Raw genomic sequence first — 25,814 nt, 5'->3', positions numbered from 1 at the left:
AAGAGGACAGCAGATCTCACTATGAATGATTGTGAGCCACCATGTGGGTGCTGGGAATGGGCCTTAGGACTTCTGGAAGAGTAGCCAGAGCTCTTAGCCATCTCTCCAGTCCCCAGAGAGTGATTTTTTAAACTACAACTATAATTTATGTTCATTTTTTCAGAAGATAGTCCATATTGTTACTGCTTGATGCTCTAGTCATAATCAAATCGAATGAAATATCTTCTGTAACAGACAGCTATTTTGACAGGTATGGTTTGGAAAGCATTTACATTCAACATAAGCATTTGCTTTTTTTTTTTTAAATAAAAGAGTGTCTTGCTGTGTTGCCTAGGCTGGTCTCAAAGCAACCTTAGCCTCTATAGTGCTGGGATACCATGTGTCCATCACCACACCTGCTTAACAGAAGTATTCTGAAGGGTGGCCAGTTGACTGGAAGATTTTGTGTTAAAGGATACGTTTCATGTTGTTATTCTTCGTGAAGCTCTTAGTACTTGGAGGTGGAAAAGAGAAAGCACTGACTACACTGGCAGTATTGAATGGAGAACTATACAATTTGCAAAAGTAAGAACTAGAGGTAAACTCTGGGCAGCATTGTGGGCTGGTCTCTGTTGAAAAGAATAAATAAAGACCCCACAATCCTGGGATCTTAATTAACATCCACTTCTATACACCAGTGAAGAAAGTTCCTACTTTTACTTTCTTGTTTTCTATTATGGCATAGGAATTTTAAAATCATGTTTTGATTTGGTCAATAAGACAATCAGCCTGTATTCTTATCTATTTGCTCTTCAGGAACACACAGGCTAGTGACTTCAGGATTCTTCGATATATAGAAAAAGGAAAATGGTACAAAATTAAACTTAGACTGCTGTGACACTAGAAGGTAAGCCTATACATTCTAGAAGTGACTTTATTTGTCCTGTTCACCTTCCAAAGCTTCTATGCTCCAAACGTTAACCACTTTGTACACTGTTCTTGTATTGGGCTTCCTTGGGGCTTCTTCTCTGTGAACTGCTAGGGACACAATACAGAAAGCTACACAGCACTTTCGACAGTGCTGGAGATGGAACCCAGTGCCTCATACATGCTAGACAAGTGCTCTGCCACAAAACTACACCTACAAGCCCAGAGGCTTTTGTTTTTGCTTTTTGTTTGTTTTTTGAGACAGGGTTTCTCTGTGTAGCCCTAGCAATCCCGGAACTCATTTTGTAGACCAGACTGACCACGAACTTGGAGATCTGCTTGCCTCTGCCTCTTGAGTGCTAGGATTAAAGGTGTGCGCCACCACCTCCCAGCCAGTCTGTTTTTAAGGGAGTAAAACAGTTATGATAGCAGAGTTCCTCAGATGAAAACTATCTGATGGTGCTGGGTAGAACGGGGTGTGAAACACTCAGGCTGGACTACTATCTAGTTTTAAATTTTACACCAATTTAAAAGTAATCAGGTTTTGAAGGGGGAAAACAAATATGTTAAAATGGTCTTACCTCCAGCGACAAGTCCAGATTCTCCTAACTGAATAGCTACCCCAAAGCCCCCAAGCTTAACAGGTGCCGAGTTTTCTTTTGAAGCGAGGAGAACACAGTGGGGCTGAAAAGAAAAATCAACAATCAAACCTAAAGATAAGAATTAATTGAAAATAATTCAATTTACACAAAACTAAATAATACAATACAGTCATACTTAAAAGAATGTTGGAATTGGACCTGCAGGATGACTCGGAAGGTAAAGGTACTTGCCCGGTCGACAACTTGGGACTCACAAGGTAGAAAGAAACAACTCCTAAAAATTGTCTTCTGGGCCCCTTACCTCCCCCCAATAACAACCACATGTGTTAAAAAATTAAAAACCTATTATTAAAAAACAAACTTCTGAAACTGGGCAGTAGTGGTACATGCCTTTAATCCCAATACTCAGGCAGTTGGATCTCTGAGTTTGAGGCTAGCTTGGTCTTTAGAGTGAGTTACAGGACAGCCATAAGTCCACAGAGAAACTCTGTCTCAAATAAACAAACAAATAAATAAAAGCTTCTGAATTATTTTATATGCTTGAATTCTTTATTCTCTTCTCACTTCTGAATGCTTTCTCTAAAGACTTAGGAATTGTTTCCTATATTAAGTTATCATTCATAAAGCATGGATGTTCAAGAAGTGCAGATATATTTTCTTTTTCTGAGCAATAATCTCTTCATTTGACAATTTATATTTTTTTTAGCAAAAATACATGGTATACGTCTTCCTGTTACAATGTGATTTTACTTAGAGTCACCATAGTTTGACCCTTAGGGGATGCTAATGGCCTTTTCTTTGTTCACCCTCCCCATCATCTTTCTATTTTTTTTTTTTTACCTCTGCGTAAGAGGAATCAAAATGACTATTTTATTGTTGTTGTTTGAGACAGAGTTCCTCTGTGTAACAGCCTTGGCTGCCCTGGAATTTGTTTTGTAGACCAGGCTGGTCTCCAATTCACAGAGATCTGTCTTCCCTTTCCTCCCAAGTGCTGGGATTAAAAGTGTGGATGTTGGGTTTTAATAACTTGAACTGAGCTGTGTTCCTAGGGATTTCTCCTTGGGCATGTCTTGCCTGTGAACCTATTCTTCTTTCCTGGTTTCCTTGTAGGATCTCATCTTCATCTGTTTGCTCTTGGAAGTTGGTTGGAGGGGGTATCAGAAAAGAAGGTAATTGTAATGACTCTGCTCAATTACTATATTCTCTGTTATACCTACCATATATTCAAATGATTCTTAAAACATGGCCTAATATGAAAAGACAAGCCTTTTGAGGTAAAGCACTTTTTATTTTCTCTTATATGATGGACTTACAAATGGCTATAAGCCACCTAGTGTGTGTGTGTGTGTGTGTGTGTGTGTGTGTGTGTGTGTATGTGTGTGTGCGCTAGGAACTGATATCATTTTAAGTATGTTTAGCTTACAAGATAGTTGGCTTGAAAAAAGGCCCTACCACCCTGCACAATAAAACTGAGCTAGTATACCCATACAGATGTTTGACAGTGATAAGCAGAAATGGGAGTGATCCTTCTTTCTAATAAGAGCATCAGAAATGCTGGATGCTGGGCGGTCATGGTGTACGCCTTTAATCCCAGCACTCGGGAGGCAGAGGCAGGTGGAGCTCTGTGATCTGTGAGTTCGAGGCCAGCCGGGTCTAAGGAATGAATTCCAGGACAGCTAGCGATACACAGGGAAACCTTGTCTCAAAAAGCAGAGAGAGGGAGAGGGAGAGGGAGAGGGAGAGGGAGAGGGAGAGAGAGAGAGAGAGAGAGAGAGAGAGAGAGAGAGAGAGAGAGAGAGCGAGCGCATCTACTCTGGAAGTTATTCTTACTGTTAGAACATTTTAAAGGCCTTTACACTGAGTGCATCATAAAGAAAGATGAATCCTCAAATAGAAGTGTACATAAGTATATGAGAACACCAGAAAGAAAGAGAGCGGAAGAGAAAGCAGGTATACAAATCAATAGTGAACAAACTGGCATGACAAAACAGTGAGAAGAGCCTATGGGAGCTGGGGACATAGCTCAGTGGAGAGCACTTGTCCAGCACATGCAAGTTTGAGAAAGGATGGACAGGAGAAGAAGATACAGCTTAGATTCAAACAGGGTCTCTTGGTCATTCCTATGGAAGCATTTTATCACTTTCTTAGGGAGGAGTATAAGCTTCAGACAGAAGCCATGTATGGTACATTTCTCATCATAGTCAGTTGACTATATTAATTCTGAAGTTAATGTTATATTGTAATCTATGTAATTCTCATCACTGTGGATTCAGACATTTTCAATCAATCATGTGTGAAGAGTCATAAAATTTGTAGTCCTGGTAAAAATGCAACAAATCAACAGATACAAATTAATAATTATAAAGCAGAAAGCATATAATATAAAATTAAGCTGGTGAGGATTTGGGAACTGTTATTTCATTTGGGTGTTTTTTTTTATTGGAGCAAAATCTGAACAGAGACTAGAGTGAAGTTAAAGAAAAAGCAAGCCACATAGAAGCAAGCTATGGGCAGAGAAAACATTCAATAAACACAAAGGTCCAGTGATATGGGGAGGGTTTTTATGTATGAATAGTGAAAAGAAGGATATTTGGGAAGAATGAGCAAAGGTAGAGTGCTAGAAACTCTGATTACAACATCCTTAAAATCATGGTCAACACTAGATTTTACACTGATAATGATGGAAAAACTACACGGGAATTCTGAACGTGGAGCGCTATAATCACCTTGGGGTTCAGAAAGGATCCCTCTGACTGCTCTGAAGACCAGTGATTATAGGAACACAAGAATGAGCGAAAAGAGGCGACTACAGATGATCAGGCATGAGATGATAATGATATGGACAGAAGATGACAAGACCCGATCAAACATAGCTCATGTTCTAAAGGTAAAGCTGAGAGGAATTGTTGATGGATAGATGTGTAAGAGAAAGAGGCGGGTCAAGCTTGACAAGCAGGTTCTTGGAGTGAAAGATAAAGACCATATACTGAAATGGGGAATTCTAGGTGAAGAATTTGAAAGAAGAACTATTGAGTGCTAGGTCTTGTAAAATAGTGTGGGGCAGGGGCTGGGATTAGATATGCAAATTTGGGGATCAACAGCATGCTAATAGTATTTACAGCAAAGATAATGATGTTTCTCAGGGAGTGACTACTATTAGAGAAGAGGGTGGAGAGTTGGGTCTTCGTAGGTAAATGGAAGGCAGAAACAGGAGGCGAATCTGGCAAAAGAAAACAGAATGGCCAGACAGTGAAACAAGATGAACATCAGAGTTTGCATCTTAGAAGCCAAGTGAGGAAGGGACCTTTTTTCAAGAAGAAATGCTTAGTAGTGAGTGACTAATGCTACTGAGGCCATTTTAAATTGAGAACTGAGAACAGATGATTAGATCTGGCAGTTTGGAAGCCACTGGTACCCATGATGAGAGTAGTTTTGGTGGTACAATGGGGATTAAAATGTCCATTGAACTAGGTCTGCAGAGAATGGGAAGAGATGATGTGGATACAGTATGTATAGATAGGTTCCAAAGTTTTCTATGCTAGGATTTGAGACGGGACACAGACGAACATGGAACTGAAGAAGTCCCACGCCCACACTTCAACCTTAAGACCAATCATATAACTTCATCTATTTACCAAGTTCAGTGTTTCTAAAAGAAGACCTAAAAATAATTACATTTAAAATATAAAAAATTTATGTAATCATTTTATATAAATCATTACCACATCAAAAAAGCAACAACTGCAATTATCTTTCTTTGAAAAAAGATTTTATTTTTACATGTGTGTGTATGCGTGTGTGTGCATATGAGTGCAGTGCCTGTAGAGGCTGAGAGGGCATCTGACTCTCTGGTGCTGGAGTTGCAGGAAGTTGTGAGCCATTGACTTGGGTGTTGGGAAGTGAAGCCTGGTCCTCCGGAAGAGCAGGAAGTCCTCTTCACTGCTCAGCCATTTCTTTAGTCCCTCTAACAGTCGCATTACATAAAAATTTTCTTGACTATCAAAACAATGCTTTTTAGTTGTGCTTTAGTTTAAAATAAAACCCAAACCCTAGTATTTTGGAGGTAAAGAAAGGAAGATCAGGAGTTCAAGGGTGGCTCCAGCTGTATATTAACAGCTCCAGAAGATTCTATCTCAAAACAAACACCCAAATTAAATGAGATACATGACCTTCTATTATATACTTCCCCTTCTCCAATGTCCCCTTCTATTATATTCCCCCCTTCTCCAATTTTCATGGTATTTATTTAAGATACTCAGTAATTTCCACCACAAAAATCCCCTCCAGTCTAGATTTGGCTAGTTGTGCCCACGGGTTTATAATCTATTATGCTTTGTACTTTGCTGCATTTCATGGAGATTCATAGTTAGATCTAGAATCTGGATTAGAGTCAGGTTCAATTTCAGTTTTATGTACGGATACTTCATGTGGTTTAATTGCTATATCTCATCAGTAAGAGCATGTCTGGTTGCCCTGCTTTAGTTACAGGATTCAGCTGTAGGTTCAGGTGTTATTTGCCTGACCCATCATGAGATTTACTATCAACTGTTCATTTAAAGGTGTCTCTAATTACAGATGTTAACAGCCTCATTCCATAGATTCATACTTTCGGATCCTAAAAACTTAGTGTCTGTAAAAATACTAAAGGAAAATTTACATAGCATAGAATGTACACATCAAAAGATACTCCCAGAGAGTTTGGATGAAGAAAATCTTTGGAACCCAGAGACCTATCAGGACAGTCCCACCAGTCCAGAAACTTCCTTATCCATTTCCCATTCACTCTCTGCTGCCATTGCACACAGTTCTGTGAGTTTTCCAGCAGGGGCTTGCTTTGCCAGTGTTAGGACTTCGTATACATGAAAGCATAAAACGCGTTATTTTGTGCAAGGTTCCTTTCAGCATATTTCCAAGATTGAGCCATTTTCTTGTGATCAGGAAATCATTTCTTTTTATTACTATATTCCATATTTTTCCACTCTCCTATGGATAGACATTTTGACTGCTTCCTGTTTTTCTTTGTGTGTGTGTGTGTGTGTGTGTGTGTCTGTGCATGTGTGTTTGCATGGTACATGCACATGTGTGTGCAAGTACACATGCCTGTAGACATGGAGGCCAGAGGAAGTATCGGGTGTCATGCTCGATCACTTTTCACCTTACACCTTTGAGACCAAGTTGCTCACTAAACCTGGAGCTACAATGGACCCCAGCAAAGCCTAGGGATCCTCCTGACTCCACCCTGCCACTTATCACTGAAGTTACAGGCTTGGAAGGCCATGGCCAGCCTTTATGGGTGCTGGTATCTGAACAAGGGCTCTTAGCCACGGAGTCATCTCTCTACCCCTCTTGTTTTGTTGACATTTATTATGAATAAAGGTGCTATGAACCATTTCCAGAATATACAGTTGATATCTAGGCAACTTCCGAAGGTGACTTGCAAGAATTTTTATTATAGATTTATAGACTTTACTACATTTGATACGTTTCAACCAGTTGCTGTATTTTTTCATTTTGATGATTAACTTGCCCCACTTTTGGCTAGTGGGAACCCCTCTAAGTCACCTCTTAAACCCTTCCCTATGACTACAGGAGTCTGTGAATTTCATTGCTTTCAGGCACAAGAGGTCGTCCTAAGCTTGTCTTACTCTTGCCCCAGATCAGAAACCAGTCATTTTTCTAAGGAGCCCCATTTCCTTTTAGTGGGAAAAGGTATTTTAAATTTACATGAGGCTCCTAAGTATACAGTTATTATTGTTTCTAGTAGATGAAGTTTAAAATGTGTACTTTATAAAAGGGGAAGAATTACAAATTCACTCTTTTTCGACTGTAAGGTTTTGACTTCTTTGATTTAGCAAGTAATTCTGGAGCGTAATGACAGTGACACAATTATTCACTTGCTCTGTCTGTACCAGAGATTCTCAACCTGTGGCTCATGACTCCTATGGGGGGATAGTCTATCAGATATCCTGCACATCAGATATTTACATCACAATTCATAACAGTAGCAAAGTTACAGTTACGAAGTAGCAACAGCTAATTTTATTGTTGGGGCCACCACAATGAGGAACTGTATTAAAGTGTTTCAGCATTAGGAAGGTTGAGAACCACTGGTCTACACATACAGGTTTTAAAATAATAATACCTATAGCAGTAGCAGCAAGATTAATAACTATGTATGATTTCTTTGTGATTCTTTTTATCATTAAATTATATTAAATAAGTTCAGTCACTACTGAACAAAGTAAGAAGCTGTAAGTCTGTATTAATACAAATAAATCAGGAAACAAATACATGGGAAGGAGAGGAGATACTTTACAATGGCATGGAACTCAGAGATCCGCCTGTTTCTGCCTCCCTAGTCCTGGGACTAAAAGCATGCACCACTACGCCGGGTAGAAATGCCTTTTCTTAAGTAAGTAAGTAAATAAAATATAATGTTGGAGTCAGAAAATCCCCATTGGTGATTTTCATGAACATAATTTATCCAGGTTAGAAACTCCAAGGATGCTAACTAGTTGGGCAAAGTTTGAAGAGTGACAGGATATTTATATATTCTCAAAGTACCTCCCTACAGCATACTTACTAATTACAAAAGGGGAATAGTTATATTTCAAGGGAGAAGCTTAAAAGAAAACTAGCACAGAGAACATTGCTAATACTGGGACTAGACAATAATGCATGGTCTCTGATATGACGCATTGAGAAGCCAGTGACACTTTTATGGTATTCTTGGCAAAGAGTGCAATTAAATCTAACCATGGAGAAAAGCCCAAGAGACATTCTAGAAATTAGCAGGTTTATGTTCTTCAAAAATGGCTCTGGATTCAAGGGTTCAGTGAAACTAAAGAAATGTCACAAATAAATGTGATTTTGTTCTTATTTTTGCTCTAAAGAATACTACTATTAGGGCAACTGATGAAATTTATAAGAAGGACTGTCAAATACATAATGGTATTCTTTTAATGTAAACTTCCTGATTTTGATTACTGTACTGCACAAATAAAGCTTTTTTTGTTAAGTCTAAAATTATGTGCCGAACCACCCATCCTATTTTAAATGCACCTACAGTAACTTCTCCATGTGGTTATACTTTCATTTTGTCATGTAATGAGGCTCATTTAGTTTAATTAGATTTGTACAGTCTGGTGTTTTAATTACACAAATATGCCTGTACTTCCAAACTCATAACTGCAAAACAAATAACACCCAGAGAGGTCTAGTTTTTTTATCTTCTTTTACTACTCCTCCATATCTCCCTCCTCGTTGGAAGAGTACAAAAATAAGGAATAAAATACATATTAAAATACATACATTTCCTGTAATGCACCCTGTATATTTAGAGGAGTTTCCTTTTGAGCTGCTTCTATTTTCTCTGGGCAATGAAAAGCAACTACCAGGTGAGGGTGGGGGAAGGAAACAGGGTTGCTGGCACTTTGAGAAGGTTGGAGGTGTGAAACACTATTTTTGAAGGAGGATGAACTAGGGCAGTGGCTCTCCAATTTTAGCACCAGCATCACACAGGTTGTTGGACCTCATCCCTGATTTCCTGGCACTTGGGTCTGGATGAGGTTTAGAGTGTACATCTGTTACAAGCTTCTGAACTGTTGATGTCACTGGTCTGGGAGTGAATTTGAGAATTCCTGGATTAAGGACATTAGGATTCACATTAAGGACTGCTGGCAGTCCAGGGGGCCACTTAAGGTTTCTGACAGCTAATCTGAAGCCAGGCCACTGTGTAGGATTGTGTCCTTGTACCCAGCAGTCTTCATCTTCACGGTAGGAGGTAGTGAGCTCAACTTCACTAGGGTTGGGTTTCACATAAAGAGGGCATGGTGACAAAAAGTTCAGAATGAACAGGACAGGCTCATAGAAAGAACTAGAAGATAACAGTCAAATCTGATGACAACCCTGATGATTCACATTGGGAAGAAAATGTGGCTACAATATGAGAACACCAAAGTTTAAGAGCACTATTTTGAAATGGGAAGGCTTAGGCGTGGAAAATAGTACAATACATATAGTATTTATATTATATTTTAGGAGATAAAAAGCACTTTATGACTCATTTAGTCATGAAAAATTCTGCCAGGAATTTTGAAGAGATATTTGCATATATGCATTTGTTGCAGCAGTATTCAGAATTGCCAATAAGTGGAGACAACCTAATGCCCACTGAAAGATAAATGAATAAAGAAAATAAAATATAGCTAAAAATGGAATATACAGCCTTAAGTATTATGTTACATGCTACAGCACGGATGAACCTCAAGGATAATAGGCTAACTAAAATAAACCAGTCAAAAAAGGTTTACGTATGATTCTACTCAACATCCCAGAATCAAGGTTGCTAATGTTGAGACTAGGGGGAGAGAAAATGAGTGTATAGTGGTTTAGAGTTTTAATTTTGCAACATGAAAATGTTACAGTGATCTGTTGCATGATGATATAAGTACACTTAGCTCCACTGAATGATAAACTCAAAACTGGTTACGTGGTAAATTCAGTGGTATGTCTCGCTTACCACAGCAAGAAAAAAAAAAATACTGCCAGACAAAAGCAGTGAGCATCTGCTTTCTCAGAGATTCACAAGGGGAAGTAAGAGTTATAAAATATTTTTAAACTAGCAATGTAAAATTACTGTCTTGTGTATTAGATTCTTAACAATCTCTTGAGATTATGATATTCAGAAGAATATGTCTAGAAATACTTAAAATGTTAGACGAATCCCAATGAGTTAAATAATATTTAAACAAAGCTGCAGACTGACAATTATGCTTTAACAACAACCAAAAGGGGAAATGACACTCAAGTGCAGGGCAGCAGTTACACAAATGAATTGGTGGTGGTTAAATAGTAGACTGGGACCAGAATGGAAGCTGCAGAGCCTCGTCATATTTTCCTTGAAATAGGAGAGACCGCTCCAGTTTACTTAGGTAAGTTTATTGCTGTGATGAAGAGAGAATAACACTACAAATCACACCTAGGCCTCAGTTTTTAAGGTTGTTTTAGGAAATAAATCCAGGGTCTTAAAAGAAGATACAAAAGTATACTAAAATAATGTAGAGACCAAATAAAACTTCAGCAAAACTGAAGAGTAAAAAAATCTCTCACCAATGTTAGTATAATTCAGGGTAGAAAGACCATTTCATGACTGCAACTTCTAAAATGAATCCATAAGAAACAGAAGTTCAGGGGTTGTATTCTAAAATCCATACAGCAAATCCCTCATCACTTCTTTGGAAAGGGGATCTGCTTGTATTTTATGGATTGTTGGCATTTTGTAGGATGGCTGAAGCACTCCCTAGTTTAAGCTAGAAGGGACGTATACAGAAGATGTAATTTCCTAAAGTTCAGCTTGAAGCTGTTGCTCAGAGTGGGGTCTTTTCATAGATTCAAAAGAAGCCCGAGGGCTGTTACACTGAAAAAAGAAAGAAAAGCGGAAAAACAACTGCACCACATGCGAATATAAAAAAGAAGAGAACTCTAGCCAATTGCACCATCACCGGATGGAAGAGCCCAGCTGTCACAACCTGTCTAGGAGCTTTGGGTTTACTCTGTTTACTCCAGGAAAGCCTCAACTGTAAGTATTCTCTGATATTCTTAAACTGCATACATAAGCCTTTGTTTCAGTTAAATATTGATTATCTGAACATTCAAAGTGAAGCTCAATGTATGCTGATAATGTTATTTTGATATTTGCAAAACTTTCCAACATTAAACTGCTTGGATAACACCTCTGCTTGGTTTTCAAACGAGGTTCTGTCTTTTTAGATAGGATATTTAATAACAATGCAGTTGCATCATTTATATGACATTGTATAGTGTCATAATGATTTGCAGCTGTACTTGGATCAACTGTAAGTCATTTTTCAGACATTGTAATCTTAATTGTAATGCACTACGCACTGTCTACCTAATCTCTTTACTTCACTAAGCTATATTGTCTTCCCATCTTAAATACTTTTTATATTATTACTATTTTATGGAACTTATCAGACCAATTAAAATTTAAGTTTTGTGTTTTGGGAACTCAATAAAGGGAATACTCAAGAAAAGAAAAAAAAGCACAATGTACTTTAAAAAAGAATTAATTCAAACAACTAAAATTAAAAGTGGACAGTTAAGTTTATAACAAAATGAAATATGTTACTAACATCATTATTTCCCAAATAACATGCTTTCAACTGTTGTTCTGTATGCAGCAACTACTGCAACTTCTGAAGCATGGCCTGAATAGATTCAGTCATTTGTATCAGTCCATTAGCGGATAGGTATGTATTTCAGCATGTGATATTGTTAGAAACAATGCCCAAATTATGTTTTAAAAGCTATTTTCTTGGTTGCAGCCACTGAAGAAAAACTGGGAAAGATAGCATGGAGGTAGTGGGGGGTACGAGTGCTCACACAGGGTTGCAAACAGAAAAAATGAATGACTACTGATTGAGTTACAAGTCAGGTCCACTATGTGAACAGAGCACATTCATTTTTTTTCTTGTCTTCTCTGGCAAATTCTTAATACATCAAACAGGAGCCTTTGAAATATAAATAAACATTTTTAATTCTTAATTAATTATAACTAATTCTGGGTGTGGTGGCTCATGCCTTGAGCATTACTGTGAACTTGTGATTCTCCTGCCTCATACTCCCAAGAAGCTGTGATTACAGACATGCATGAGCCATTAAGCCCAGTTCTCAACTTTAAAGGCAACAGAAGTTAGTTACCAAGTTTGAGACAGGATATAATTTTTGAAATGGCTGATAATCACTGACTGCTGGGCTACCTGCTATCTGGTATGGTATAACATGTTCCTGTGTCTATTGAACACATTACTTTTGCTTTATTCTTCTTCAACTTGACACTAACACAGTTCAAAAGACTTATTAGTGTTTTTGTCCAACCATTACTAAATAGTTAACCAACTAACTAACTAATTAATTAATTAATTATATTTGCATATTAGAGCTGAGGAGACGATTTCAGGGATGTGTTCATTGTGCTACTCTCTTCCTAGAAACAACTTGATTATTGTTCTTTGGCCTAGAAATAAGTCTGAAAATTCAGATCAATGATTTTATTCTGTGAAGCCTGGATTTATTTGCATACTGTTATAGACCAAACAAATGGAAAGATTAGTAACTCTTCCAAAGGAGCACAGCAAGGTGGTACAATCTCTTCCTAAAACAACCAAAGTAGATGGTGGTAAAGTTTGATCATGTCAAACTACTACCAACTTATAGAATTCAGCATTAATAAGGAAATGGTGATCAGCTATGATAGGAGTGAAGTTTCCTGAGGAGGTTCAGGGGTTGTCAGAGTCAGAGCTGAGTCCTTTGGGCATTTCTACTTAAAAGCTTTGAGGTCATGGGTAAAGAGCCTACCTATGACTCCTTTTTTTTTAACCTCATGTACTATCAGAAAGACTATATAAAAGACATTTTATCATGCGTTCAAACAGTATCTGGATCATGGCAAGTGATAAATAATGATTAGTTAATCATTTGACCATTTAGCTCAATCATTTTTGACTCTACACTTTGGATACCTCCCAGGAACTTTTAAAAGAAACCAGTGTACAAAGCCCATTTCAGATAAACTATACAGGGTATCCAGGAAGAAGACAGACATCGGTATCCTTAAAAAGCCTTCACAGGGATGCTCATCAACATATTTCAGTACCACTAAGAATCCCTCCTTAGAGTCTTGAAGCTTTGAATTCCTAGTGCTAAGATTGGTAGTACCTTCCAGGCTAGACTGCTTCATTCTACAAAAGCATTTACTCATAAGGAGGCAGTATCTGCCTCTGAACTTTCTATTGCTGGTCCTTGCTTTGCTCTCTGCAGACATGAATAAGAAAAGATCCTCTTCTCCACTGCCTTGCAAAACATTCTGATCTATAGGTTAATGTGCCTATTTCCATCAACTTATCTCTATGACATAATTTGAATCCCACTTCTCTCTATTTCTTAAGTATACCACTGAGGCTGATTTAAAAATGGTTATTACAGGACAGACTTTCAGCCTGGGACAGAATCCATGTAATAAAAATATGTAAATACTTTTCACGTAAAACCCTATAGAAGTATGAGTTTCAAAGATGGGGTTAGTTTTGGGGGAGGCTGTATTATATTGCTGATATAGCACAGGGAATTGTGTTTCCATGAATGCAGTTCAAGCTTCAGTACTTATACTTTGAACACTTTATATCTACTTCTCCCAAATTCCTCCTTTCATTCAGGAATATTTATTGTGCTAAACACCTGGACACAGAGGCAAACAAAACGGACTTAGTTCTTAATCCTAATGGGGTTCAAAATACATCAGAAAGAAAAACTACTTATGATGGCTATTCCAAGTCACTTCAGCTTCCTGAGCTGTCAGTCATACCAGCCGAGTCTCAGCATCCTTTTGCATACAGATAGGATGTTTCCACCTGAGCCTCTGAGAGTTTCCTGTATAACCACACAACACAACAGCTCTCTTACTGGCAAGGCATACTGCACTATCAGAAGCCCGCTACCCTTCCTAGATTGTCCCTTCATTCTGAGATGTCAGATCAGGCCTGTATGTTTCTACAAACATTGTGAAATCTGTCTTGTGCATCTGAGGCACAGCCGCCAAGCCCCAGTTCTTCCTTCACTCCTTCCTCCCACTCCGTTTTTCTTTGTTCTCCCTCCATGGTCCTAAATTATGGAGACAGTTCTCAAGATGGCTTAACAGAACTTCCTCCTCACCAGCCACTTCCTCTTCCTTGGAACCAACTCCTTTGCTCTGTCAAAATTTAAAGCTGAATACCAATTTCTATTAAAAGCCTGTACTTAACCAAATACAGTTTTAAGAGAGGCTACATTCTTCCAAATATTTTTCTCTCTATATATAACATCAAATCAAGAAATTTATTATGCAAAGACAAATGTTGCATGTTTATTCTAATATAAAGAATCTAGATTTAAAAATATAGTATGTAGAAGACATAAAATCAGGAGGAGGATAATATGGGAGAAGAATGGGTCTAAGGGAGGGGGAACAAGGAATAATGAGGTGAAGAAAAACAGGACTGTATATTATCTTTCATGTAGATTACAGAGTTAAATGTCTGTCTATTCAATTATAAATCCATATGACATTAAAGCAGAGGGGTACTATTAAGGGAGGGAAGCAGGGGGAAAGGAAGGAAGGGCAAGGGAAATCGGTGGGGGTGAATATGAGCAAAGTACATGGCATATAAAACGTTATATTTAGTGAAATACATTTTGTATACTTACTAACTAAAATGCTTAATTTAAAAAAGAAGCAAAACTGAAGAAAATGATTGTGGTGTGATGTGGCTCAGTGGTAGAATATTTGCCTACTTGTAAAAAGTTCTAGGTTTAATACATAATATCATAAGACAATGACAACAAGGAGAGATTAATTATCATAATTAAGATCTATTCTTTCTAGCCGGGCAGTGGTTCTACATATGTTTTATTCCAACACTCAGGAGGCAGAGGCAGAGGCAGAGGCAGAGGCAGAGGCAGGCAGATCTTTGAGTTCAAGGCCAGCATGGTCTACAGAGTGAGTTCCAGGACAGCCAGGGTTACAAAGAGAAATCTTGTCTCAAAAAACAAAACAAAACAACAACAACAAAAACCAACAAAACAAAACAAACCCACCAAACTACTCTTTATTACTGCACTTAGGGTTTGAACATGCACCCCTACAAAAATGCTTACTGAGAGCAGGGTCTCTGTCTCAATATTGTTAATATCCAATATGCTAATACTGGTCTTAATATACAAGCAGTACTTTACATGAATGTGAGATGTTTAGACTGATCATAGTAGGTTCCTAGTTTTTTTGTTTTGATTTTTTTTGAGACAGGGTTTCTCTGTGTAGCCCATGGCTGTCCTGGAACTAGCTTTGTAGACCAGGCTGGTCTCAAACTCACAGAGTTATGACTGCCTCTGCTTCCTGAGTGCTGGGATTAAAGGCGTGCGCCATCATCATCTGGCAAGGTACCTAGTTTTTTAAAGATGGCTTGTTTTTCAGTGCTGGGAACTGGACCAGAGATGCACACATACTAGACAAGTGTTCTATCACTGAGGTAGGCAAGCTAGGCTCAAAGCAAACGATTTTCAACAGTGATTATGTAGCAGGGTTAAGAGTTTCACATAAAAGCTTTGTATTTTTACAAATGAGCAAAGAAGCTTAGAAAAGATCATTTGCCATTGATTATGAAGTTAGATATGATTTTGAAAGCCCTGCTTTTCAAAAATTTCACTACATCTATTCATTTGTGTGTATGCATGCATTACGTATTTATGTATGTGTGACATGAATGTGCCATTGCATACATCTGGATGTCAGAGAATCAGTTGTGGAATCAGTTTTCTCCATGTAGGTACCATAGGTCAGGTTCAGGTAAATAGGCTTGGCAGAACATACCTTTACCCTACTGAGCCATCTCATCTGTCCCCAAAATCTTTATGTTATGCCCATGAAAGGGATTTTTACAAAATAACAGGGCAGTTACTATAAGAAAAGAATGTGAGGAGACCTGCTTGATTTTTCCTTACATATATAATTGCTCCCAATAGTTACATGCCTGAGAATTGTCCAATAGCAAGCAGCGCTGGGACAAAGTAGAACTGACATACCTAGAAAGTTCTGGTGACAATCTCAAAGGATATAATTCAAGGCATAATTAAACTTTAGTTAGTTAACCTTTCATAATCTTGGATTCCACGAACTACTTCCCATCTATATTACTGCTCTACGCTTCAAGGATGGGAGTGGTTTACTTGATGCTATCTGATCTGGTTTTATATGACCACTGTATTGTCCTGTAAAAGACTATAACAGTCTATGAAAGGAGGCAGGTATCAGACTTGGTCTGTTTTGGTAACTGCACATTTCTATAGATAAGTAATTTTTAATACTCTTATCTTGGTCTTAGGTGAAGGAAGAAATTTTGTGTCCTTTTTTTTTTCTATTCTCACTGTGGAAAGAGAGATCACTACAGCATATTAAATATACATCGTATGGCAATGAATGTCAAAATGAATGGATGCCAACTATGAGGGAAGGGGCAGGACAGGAAGCATTTCTGAAGCTGGGCAGGGACAGCAGGGGATCCAGCTCACCCATGGCAATAAACACCTTTAGGAGATATTGATATTCATCCTTGAAAAATATGAGCTGCTGTTTTTTACTATCTATATTCCCAATATAGATATATTCACAATATTGCTAAGAAATGATGCTCATATGGTTCAATTCTTTATTTTAATATAATAAATGAAATGAATTCTCTGTGTGCTGTAGAAACAGAAAAGGTTAGAGAGATCCTACAGTATTGACTGCTGTTTTGTGATACAATAATGCTACTACACACATTATGTAGATAGCCAATGGTCCCAAAGAAGGTCTGAAATGAAACCCTTATTTATGCTTTGTGTTACAGTAGAGGCTATTATCACAGCAAATGACTCAATGTTTGACATTCTGTTATAGGAAACTGAAGAAATAAAGAAGTACACATAAAGAGCATGCCACTTAGTACTCTGGTTTGATAGCTACAGAAGACACTGAGAAGTCACGTTGTTAACAATGACGACTACTGACAGTTGGCCTTGCTCCTCCTATGGAATGTACTTTATAGCTAATTACAGCGACCAAGCCTCACAAAATTTCTCAAGAGTGCCAAATGTTACTATCTGTCCGATGGATGAAAAATTACTAACTACGGTGTTAACAACGTTCTACTCTGTCATTTTCATCGTGGGACTGGTTGGGAACATCATTGCCCTCTATGTATTTCTGGGCATCCACCGCAAAAGAAATTCCATTCAAATTTATCTACTTAACGTGGCCATTGCAGACCTTCTACTCATCTTCTGCCTCCCTTTCCGCATAATGTATCACATCAACCAAAATAAGTGGACACTAGGTGTGATCCTTTGCAAAGTTGTGGGGACACTATTTTACATGAACATGTACATTAGCATTATTTTGCTTGGGTTTATCAGTTTGGATCGCTATGTAAAAATTAATCGGTCTATACAACAAAGAAGGGCAATAACCACCAAGCAAAGTATTTATGTTTGCTGTATAGTATGGACAGTTGCTCTTGCCGGATTTTTAACTATGATCATTTTGACGCTGAAGAAGGGAGGGCACAATTCCACAATGTGTTTCCATTACAGAGACAGACACAATGCAAAGGGAGAAGCAATTTTTAACTATGTTCTTGTGGTAATGTTCTGGCTTATTTTCCTACTGATAATCCTCTCATATATTAAGATTGGCAAGAATCTACTGAGAATTTCTAAAAGGAGGTCAAAATTTCCGAATTCTGGCAAATATGCTACAATGGCCCGGAACTCCTTCATTGTACTGCTCATTTTTACCATATGCTTTGTGCCTTATCACGCCTTTCGATTTGTCTACATTTCTTCACAGCTCCATGTGTCTTCTTGCTACTGGAAGGAAATCGTTCACAAAACCAATGAGATCATGCTGGTGCTTTCATCTTTCAACAGCTGCTTAGACCCAGTCATGTATTTCCTGATGTCCAGCAATATTCGCAAAATCATGTGCCAACTTCTTTTTAGACGATTTCAAAGTGAAGCAAGCAGAAGTGAAAGCACTTCCGAATTTAAGCCAGGATATTCCCTGCATGATCTATCTGCGGCAGCCAAAACGCAGTACAATACTAAGGGTAACTGAGGCAAATGTGCTAAAATGAAATGGTATAAGACAGCTTCTTCAATCCTTGAGATTGATAAAATTGTTGAAAAACTCTCTAGCATGTCCAGAACCTTGATCTTTAGAAGTGATCTTTTACTTGCTTAATTATAAACTAGTTCAAGGCAAAAGCTTACATTTATCCTTAGATTTTATAGATATATGTAGAATCTTCTCAGAATTTACTGTTAAGCTAACACTTTAACAATGGTTATAAAGTTAAGGGAAATTCATGGATTTAACAGCAAAATGAATGAAGCACCATTGTTTTTCAAGTCACTAAAGAGTTACTAAAATTAGGCACTTGATACTAATTTTAAGTATGTTTAAAAACAAAGCAGAAAACATGTTTGTTACTTCAAAAGTGTATATCACTTGCTGTTGTATTCATTTATGCCTAAAACTCTGCTAACAAATGAATTAATAAAATTATAATAAAAGTGACACTACCCACTATCACTATCAGTGCTTCTATAAAAATGGGAAGAATTTAAATACTAAATATATAAGCTAAGAATTTGATAGCCTGCCAAAGGGACTGACTTAAAGCAAATTCATAGGTGATTCATCCTCCTCACATTCTGATAGCGGAAGAGGGTGCTCAAGCGATGATATGGCCCAGCAAGTCCACTGCAAGGTACAGCTCTTACAGAAGCATGCAAATACATATATAAAAACATATGTACAAAGATAATCAGTTGTCATACCTGGGAACAATTAAGGATGTATCAGGAAAAGCATGAAGAAGTAAACTGTGGTTTATTTACCACATGAAGTACCTTTAACATTTCAATGCAATAAAGTACACACACATGCATCAAATGGGAACATTTCAAAAATAGTATTGAGTGGGCTGTAGAAATGTAAGAATCCTTGGCTCCTCTTCCAGAAGACCTTGGCTTGATTCCCAGTACCCACATGGTAGCTCACAAGCACCTGGAACTCCAGTTTCCAGGGATCCAACACCCTCTCCTGGCTTCCTGGGACAATGTACAAATGTGGTGCAAAGACATACATGCATGCAAAACAGACACACACATAGAAAAATAGCACTGAGTGAAAAAATAGTATTTAGTGAGAAAGAAAACCACACATAAGAGTAAATCACTTATGTAAAATACTAAAATACTATCATTTTCTTTATGTACACACTATAAAAATTCAAAGCACGCATGATAGTGTACAACATACATACCAATTTAAACTTAATGGTCACACGTGAAGAGTTCTGACACAAACATGGTAAGAGTTTAAAGTGTATTAAACCTAGGTGCCTAAGTGTCACTTTGAAAAATTTCTGAGTGAAATACTTTGTGTATCTGCATGTTAAAATTGGAAGGAGCAAACTGAAAACTTCATGTACGTTCAAGAACAAATAGTAAGCTCTAAGGAGAAGGGACTTAACACTGACTCCTAGGTCAGTGTAGCTTGGCAAGTTAGAAATCAATAAATATTTTCCAAGTAGTTGAATGAACAAAGGAAATAAAGATAGATGGTCAAATAAGACGGGGGAAGAAAAGTTGCTTTTAAAAATGGGCATGATCAGCCTTTTCCCAGTCATTCTGAATAGAGCAGAAGGATAATTGGATATTGCAATCTAGAGAGGAGGTATCCTTAGGGAAACTGCAAAAATTTGGCTAGTGTGTGTACATTTTTTTTTTTGCTATACACAGAACCCAAATGCCATTGTCTGAAAATGTACAAGGCTGTCGTGACAAAGCCCAAGAATCTATGATATGTGAATTCATATATCACGGAATGTGAATTTTTTTTTAAAGTCAGAATGCTTCTGCAGTCTAAGACATTCCCAACACAGCTATTTTGGCACCTTGATGATGACAACAATGACTACTCATATTACCACTGCTACTTTCTTGAGACAGAGATTTACTATGTAGCCCTGGCTGTCCTGAACTCGCTCTGTAGACAAAACTGGCCCTGAACTCACAGAGATCCTCCTGTCTCTGCCTCCTGAGTGCTGGTATTAAAGGTGTGTGCCAACATAGCAAGCCTAGAATACTTCTTAAGACTCAAGTTAGGCCACTGGCTGGGAAATCAATGTCAAAAAGCATTTATTAGAATGCAGTTAGGAGTTACACTGGTTTAAGTAAAATGGCAGTTGTAGGCTCTCCTCTAAAACATGTGATCTCACTAGCCTTGGAGAATTGGCTAGGGTTACAGTACCAGAAATTATTTCCCTCCTGTCGATCAGGCCTTAAGTTAAATTAGAGAGTTACTACCAAAATATGTGTCATTATTGCACCCATAGAGGTATCTTGCCATGTCGGTCATTATTGTGGCTCATAGGTATCAGCTGGGTAAGATACTGGTTACATCCCTCTCTTGGCAGCTTGTAAAGTACTTTCTAGTACTCTAAGAGCTAGTCCTCATAGAGAAAGCTTCCAGGTAAGATCCAGTGGGATTCTAAATAACCCTTATACCCACAGATAAGAAGCTTTTTTGCAGCAGAGAGAGACCATTACAAAAAGCATTATCTTGTCAAAATGCAGAGCTCAATTAATTGATCATGGGCTGCCCAGCCCCAACCAATACATCTAAAGTACAATCCCCATAACTTAAGGCTCAGGGAACATTGTGGAAGAGGGAAGTGAAATATTTTAAGAACCACAGGACCAGGATCTGCTGCAAAATAGTATCTTCTAGATAGGACACAGATGTTATACCTAAGAAAGCTCAACAATATGGTTGCTTTAGCAAGACTTGAATAATGACAATACCAGTTGACTTGACAACATGGATGAGGGAAATGCCATGGGGCCAAACCCCCAGATGAAGAAGTACAGACAGCTAATGACTGCCAAGAGTGGCTAACTAGTCTTCCTCAGGGAGGTGCCTCTAATTGGTTATCTAATACCAAGTGATTGAGCCTGAATTCATATACATATAAACAACACTAAACAGACACAGTATGTTGTATTTATACACTTATACATATATGTAACAAAAATAATTAAATGAATAGAAGGGAGCGAAGTAGAGATATGAGAACGGTTAGAGGAAAGGAGAAATGATAACATTTTAAGAAACTGCAAATCCCAGCACTCGGGAGGCAGAGGCAGGTGGATCTCTGTGAGTTCGAGAACAGCCTGGTCTACAAGAGCTAGTTCCAGGACAGGCTCCAAAACCACAGAGAAACCTTGTCTCGAAAAACCAAAAAAAAAAAAAAAAAAAAAAAAAAAAAAAAAAAAAAAAAAAGAAAAAGAAAGAAATAAAAATTACTTGAATGAGAAAAAAGCATGAGGATTTTTGATTGAGCTGAATTTTATTTTAAATAGATTTGCTTGTATACAGTTAGCACTCAGTTTTAGTGAGCATGATAGTTCAGAAAGTGCACTAACAGCTTGAATAAAGAACAGGTTAATTAAAAGTATATTTGAAAATACAAGTAACATCTGAGGATAGAAACTGAAATTTTCACTACAATTAGAGGCTTAGAAAAAGTGTTAATGCAGTTTTAATTGTTGTCCTGACAATGGTATCAAATACTATCTAAATGAAATTTACTACTTGTTTGTATAATTTTAAATAATGAAAAATTGGATCCTATCAATAGTAAGCATTCCATACCTTCTAATGTTCTATTAACAAACACAGTTTAAACACTATCAAGAGTTGGAGATGTGGCTCAATGGGTATATTGGCTAGTTTATGTCAACTTGACATAAGTTAGAGTCATCAGAGAGGAGGGAGCCTCAATTGAGAAAATGTCTAAGAAAATGGGGCTGTGGGCAAACTTGTAGAGCATTTTCTTAAATAGTGATTGATGGGGGAGGACCCAGCCCATTGTGGGTGGTGCCACTCTTGGGCAAGTGGTCCTGGGGTCTATTAAAAAGCAGGCTGAGTAAGCCATTAGGAAAAAGCCAGTAGGCAGATACCCCTCCATGGCCTCTATTTTGGCTCCCTCCTCTAGGTTCCTGCCCTGACTTCCTTTAATGATGAACAGTGATATGGGCATAAGCCAAACAAACCCTTTCCTCCCTAAGTTGCTTTGGTCATGGTGTTTCATCACAGCAATGATAACCAACATTAAGACAGTGGGTAAGAGCTGTAACCTGAGTACCTAGGGGAGTATAGGTGCAGAGGCAGGCAGATCCTGGGAGCTTGATGGCCAGCTGGCCTGAAGATAGATAAAGCGGACATCTAATGTCCTCTTCTGGCTTCTGCATAGCAGTGCACATACCAGAACACATATGCATGGACAACTATATCCGTCATACACACATACATATGCACGCAGGCATACATGCATGCCAGCACACACATTATACTACACACACTATACTACCGGTTACTCTAAGTTTAAGGGCCATTCAAATAAAATACCCATAGTTCTGGAAACTATCTCATTATTTATATTAAGTGACACAATCTTTCTAAACTATTTGTAAAAGTTTACTGAATTAACTTATGTTATTTTCAATAAAGTAAAATTTGATTAAAGTCTATCCACCTGCAATATCATAATGGGCTATTTACTGATAGATATTTCATCTATAAACACTCCTTAAAATAACCTGAATCTTGAGAATAGTTCTAGAGTTTTTAAAAATATGCTAAATTTAGGTTATTTATTATATATAATCTATTTTTCTTTCTGAGCATTGGTGTATGTATGTATGTAGGAAATACCGTCTTATCTGTCAACACAAGGGTTAGTTCTAAATACACACAGAAAAAGGAAATTCAGAAGTATATGCATATCTTCACCTTGCAAAAGATCTGCAACCAGAACAAGCTTCTAAATAATATCTCCCATGGGCAATGCCATATAAGGACAACATGAACTACCTGGCCCTTAAGCGACCCCTCAACTGCTGCTAGTTTTGAGAAAGTCCTGCACAGAACCAGGCTATTTGATGGTATCTATTTCTACAATCTTAGGAAAAGACAATTATACACGAACCTTGATTTTTAACTTAAAAAACAGATTAAACCTGTGCATACAAAAATAGAATTAATCAAATTACAACAATTTCAACCAAAGCCTACTGAAAAATTACTCATAAAACATGAAACAGAATTTTCTCAACAGACAATATGGATGCTGCACAATTATTTTTTAGGTATCTAAAAAACACTGAACATATGTAATTTTAAAATCCTTAAAGTCGAAATGCTCCAAAATCTGAAATGTTTTCAAGTTTCAGGTACTGGGATTGTAGGGTAGGGATGATCAACTAGTAAAGTCTATGCAGATATTCCCAGATCAGAAAACCCCAAGCTCTAAAACACTTATGGCCCTAAACATTTCAGATAAGGGATACCTAATCTGATAACAGAAACTTACTTAGCTGATACTGAATATGTTCTTTTCCTCACTAGGAAAAGCAAGGGAGGAGACACAGAAAGCAACGTTGATGATATGAGGGGAGTTCATGACATGTGAATGGTTCTCAGAATAGGGCAGGAACTTATCTGAGGGAGACCCAAAGCTTTGTTAGCTAAGGTGTGCATGGTTTTGAAAAGCTTCCAAGGTGACTGTCATGTTTTAAAAAGCTTCCAAGGTGATTATCATACATTCCTTTCTGAGAGATGATCACTGCGAATAAAAGCCCCCAACACAAAAGCTTCTAGAAGGAAGAAATGGCTTAATAAATAGTGTGTGCAAATTTAAAATAAAAAGCCAATTTATGGCCTTACTTTGTATCATGCTAAATCAATTATAAGTGGAATACAAAGTTAGTTGTAAATAAAGAGATGATTAAACATTAAAAAGCATAGATGACTAGATCATCTGTGGATGATTAATTAATTAATAATGATAGAAATCTCTATAGAGAAATGTCCATGTCATAGCCTGGCTGAGTGGCCACTGCAGTGCCACTGAGCTCTGTCTGGGTTTGCAGAAGAAGACTTGGTGAGCTGCTTAGGTGGTGGGAACAATAGGCACAGATCTGGAAATAAGATATGAGATTTGTCCTAAATTCCCACTTTGTCTCTTATTTCCTTCATGTTTACAAGCAACTGAATGGGACTCCATATAAAACTGTATTCCTGTGCCTTTCATCGTGCACCATAGCACTGTATTGTGGTGTGTAAGTGGCAGCTATATTTACCTGAGGGAATGCAAACTCATCAGCTTTCATTCCCCAGACACTGTCTTTGCTAAGACAATGTTTTTTCTTGTCATTTCACTCTACCTAAGTACCATGGTAATTGCCAAGTCTTTATATATTTGTGTGTTGCATGTGTGCAGGGGTTGGGGGGTCAAAACTATGTAGGCCCAGAGATCTCCTTTTAAAAAAAAAAGAGGGAAAATTGAATGGGATAATAGGTAGATTCCTGTGAACTTACTCACACTAATAATAATAATATTAATAGAGTGAGTACTTGTGAGCTATTATTTACAATTTACATTGGTATAGATTCTTATATATTGATACAAGTTAGTTATATTGAATATGCTCCTATTTCTTTTTACAATATTTGTACACCTATACAAAGTTATTTTGTCAGATTGTATGCATGTATGTCTCTACCTCTCTTTAAGACATTGTGTATGTTGATATACTTTTAGGATATATTCATCATATTGCATTATATATTTCTACCTCTGATCAAGATACTTATACACTGTTTACACTTTGAGGTCATTTAAGACTGTTTAATATTCTGATATAAAGTCTTAGTCATTAAGTTATATAGATATTAAATATTATAGGCCAATAGTCATTCATGCTTTTCATAGTCAGACTAATTACGTTTTTTAGATACATAGAAACTGTATTCTGCATAGATAGGTAATCTTCAACCACTTCAAAGAATTGTATAACAAACATGGCATTTTTAAATGACTTAGGGTTCTGTTGATGTGAGACACAATTGCTCCTGGCAGCACTGATCTATTACTGAGAGAATGTTAAGCACCAAAGACATTCCATTGGGAGCTTGTTTTCTTCTTGGAACAACTGGCCTTTGGGCAAGGAACTGCCCATGCCCTGACCACTGACAAAGTGCACGATGTCTGGACTGGGCAAGCAGGATACAAGAAGAAAGACTGCCAAACCTTGCCAAGACAGGGTAAGATGGTTTTAAAAAATTTTCCTGCCCCTAAAAAGGGTCTGTTAGTTACTCTAGGCCCTAGCCAAAGTTGGTTGCTTCAACATTGCAAATGAGACTTTGGGTGATTGCCCAGGTAGCCAGTTGTCTCTGTCAACTACTGCACATTTTGGAAACTGCTTGATTGCACTTCCTGCCTACTCAAGTAATATTATCTCCCTTTTCAGGCCTTCGATGGGGTTGAAGATTAGATAGTCATAGTTACCTTCCTCTTATGATCTAGCCAAACCATTTCTAACACAAGACTTAGACTCTTTAGTATAGAATGATTATTAAAACATTTTACATAAGATCCTTGCTTAAAATTGTTTATGCTGGCTGTAATTCTAATTTTATAGTTGATATCTGTTCTTATTGTATATAGTTTAGTATTGGGTTTGGAATTCTCTTATTTAGACAAAAGCGGGAGATGATGGGGAATCTTCTTCACCCAATGACCTTTGGGAGGCTGGACCAGGTTGGGGCGTGACTTTTGGGTTCCCAAAAAGCTGCTGGCCTGC

The 25,814-nt window shown here is 37.6% G+C and overlaps 2 protein-coding genes across 5 annotated transcripts in view; one reads left to right on the top strand and one right to left on the bottom strand.

Moving 5' to 3' along the window:
- LOC121445427 (peripheral plasma membrane protein CASK-like) overlaps positions 1 to 25,814 on the bottom strand; it is a gene marked incomplete at its 3' end in the record, with an annotated part of 332,821 nt that overhangs the window by 105,090 nt on the left and 201,917 nt on the right. Inside the window, exon 6 of the mRNA XM_041647561.1 lies at positions 1,488 to 1,590. Coding sequence (XP_041503495.1) covers positions 1,488 to 1,590 — 103 coding nt within the window. The remainder of the gene's footprint in view (positions 1 to 1,487; positions 1,591 to 25,814) is intronic.
- LOC121445428 (probable G-protein coupled receptor 34) lies at positions 810 to 18,678 on the top strand. 4 transcript variants are annotated; one of them, XM_041647563.1, is made up of 4 exons: positions 810 to 886; positions 10,899 to 11,088; positions 11,711 to 11,779; positions 17,002 to 18,678. In XM_041647563.1, exon 4 carries the CDS (start codon positions 17,098 to 17,100, stop codon positions 18,214 to 18,216), a length of 1,119 nt encoding a protein of 372 aa, XP_041503497.1. In that variant the 5' UTR covers positions 810 to 886; positions 10,899 to 11,088; positions 11,711 to 11,779; positions 17,002 to 17,097; the 3' UTR covers positions 18,217 to 18,678. The 4 variants fall into 4 exon arrangements, with proteins under 4 accessions (XP_041503497.1, XP_041503499.1, XP_041503496.1 ...); XM_041647565.1 differs by lacking the exon at positions 810 to 886 and adding an exon at positions 10,377 to 10,441; XM_041647562.1 differs by lacking the exon at positions 810 to 886 and having other exon boundaries at positions 10,842 to 11,088.

This window comes from Microtus oregoni, unplaced genomic scaffold, assembly GCF_018167655.1.
Source record: "Microtus oregoni isolate MIOR12 unplaced genomic scaffold, Mior012 000189F_ref0000355, whole genome shotgun sequence".
Classification (NCBI taxonomy): Eukaryota; Metazoa; Chordata; class Mammalia; order Rodentia; family Cricetidae; genus Microtus; species Microtus oregoni.
This window is presented reverse-complemented; position numbering and strand designations above follow the sequence as displayed.

Excerpts from the sequence above, each read along its gene's own strand:
- LOC121445428 (XM_041647563.1), top strand. The coding sequence starts at position 17,098 with ATGACGACTACTGACAGTTGGCCTTGCTCCTCCTATGGAATGTACTTT.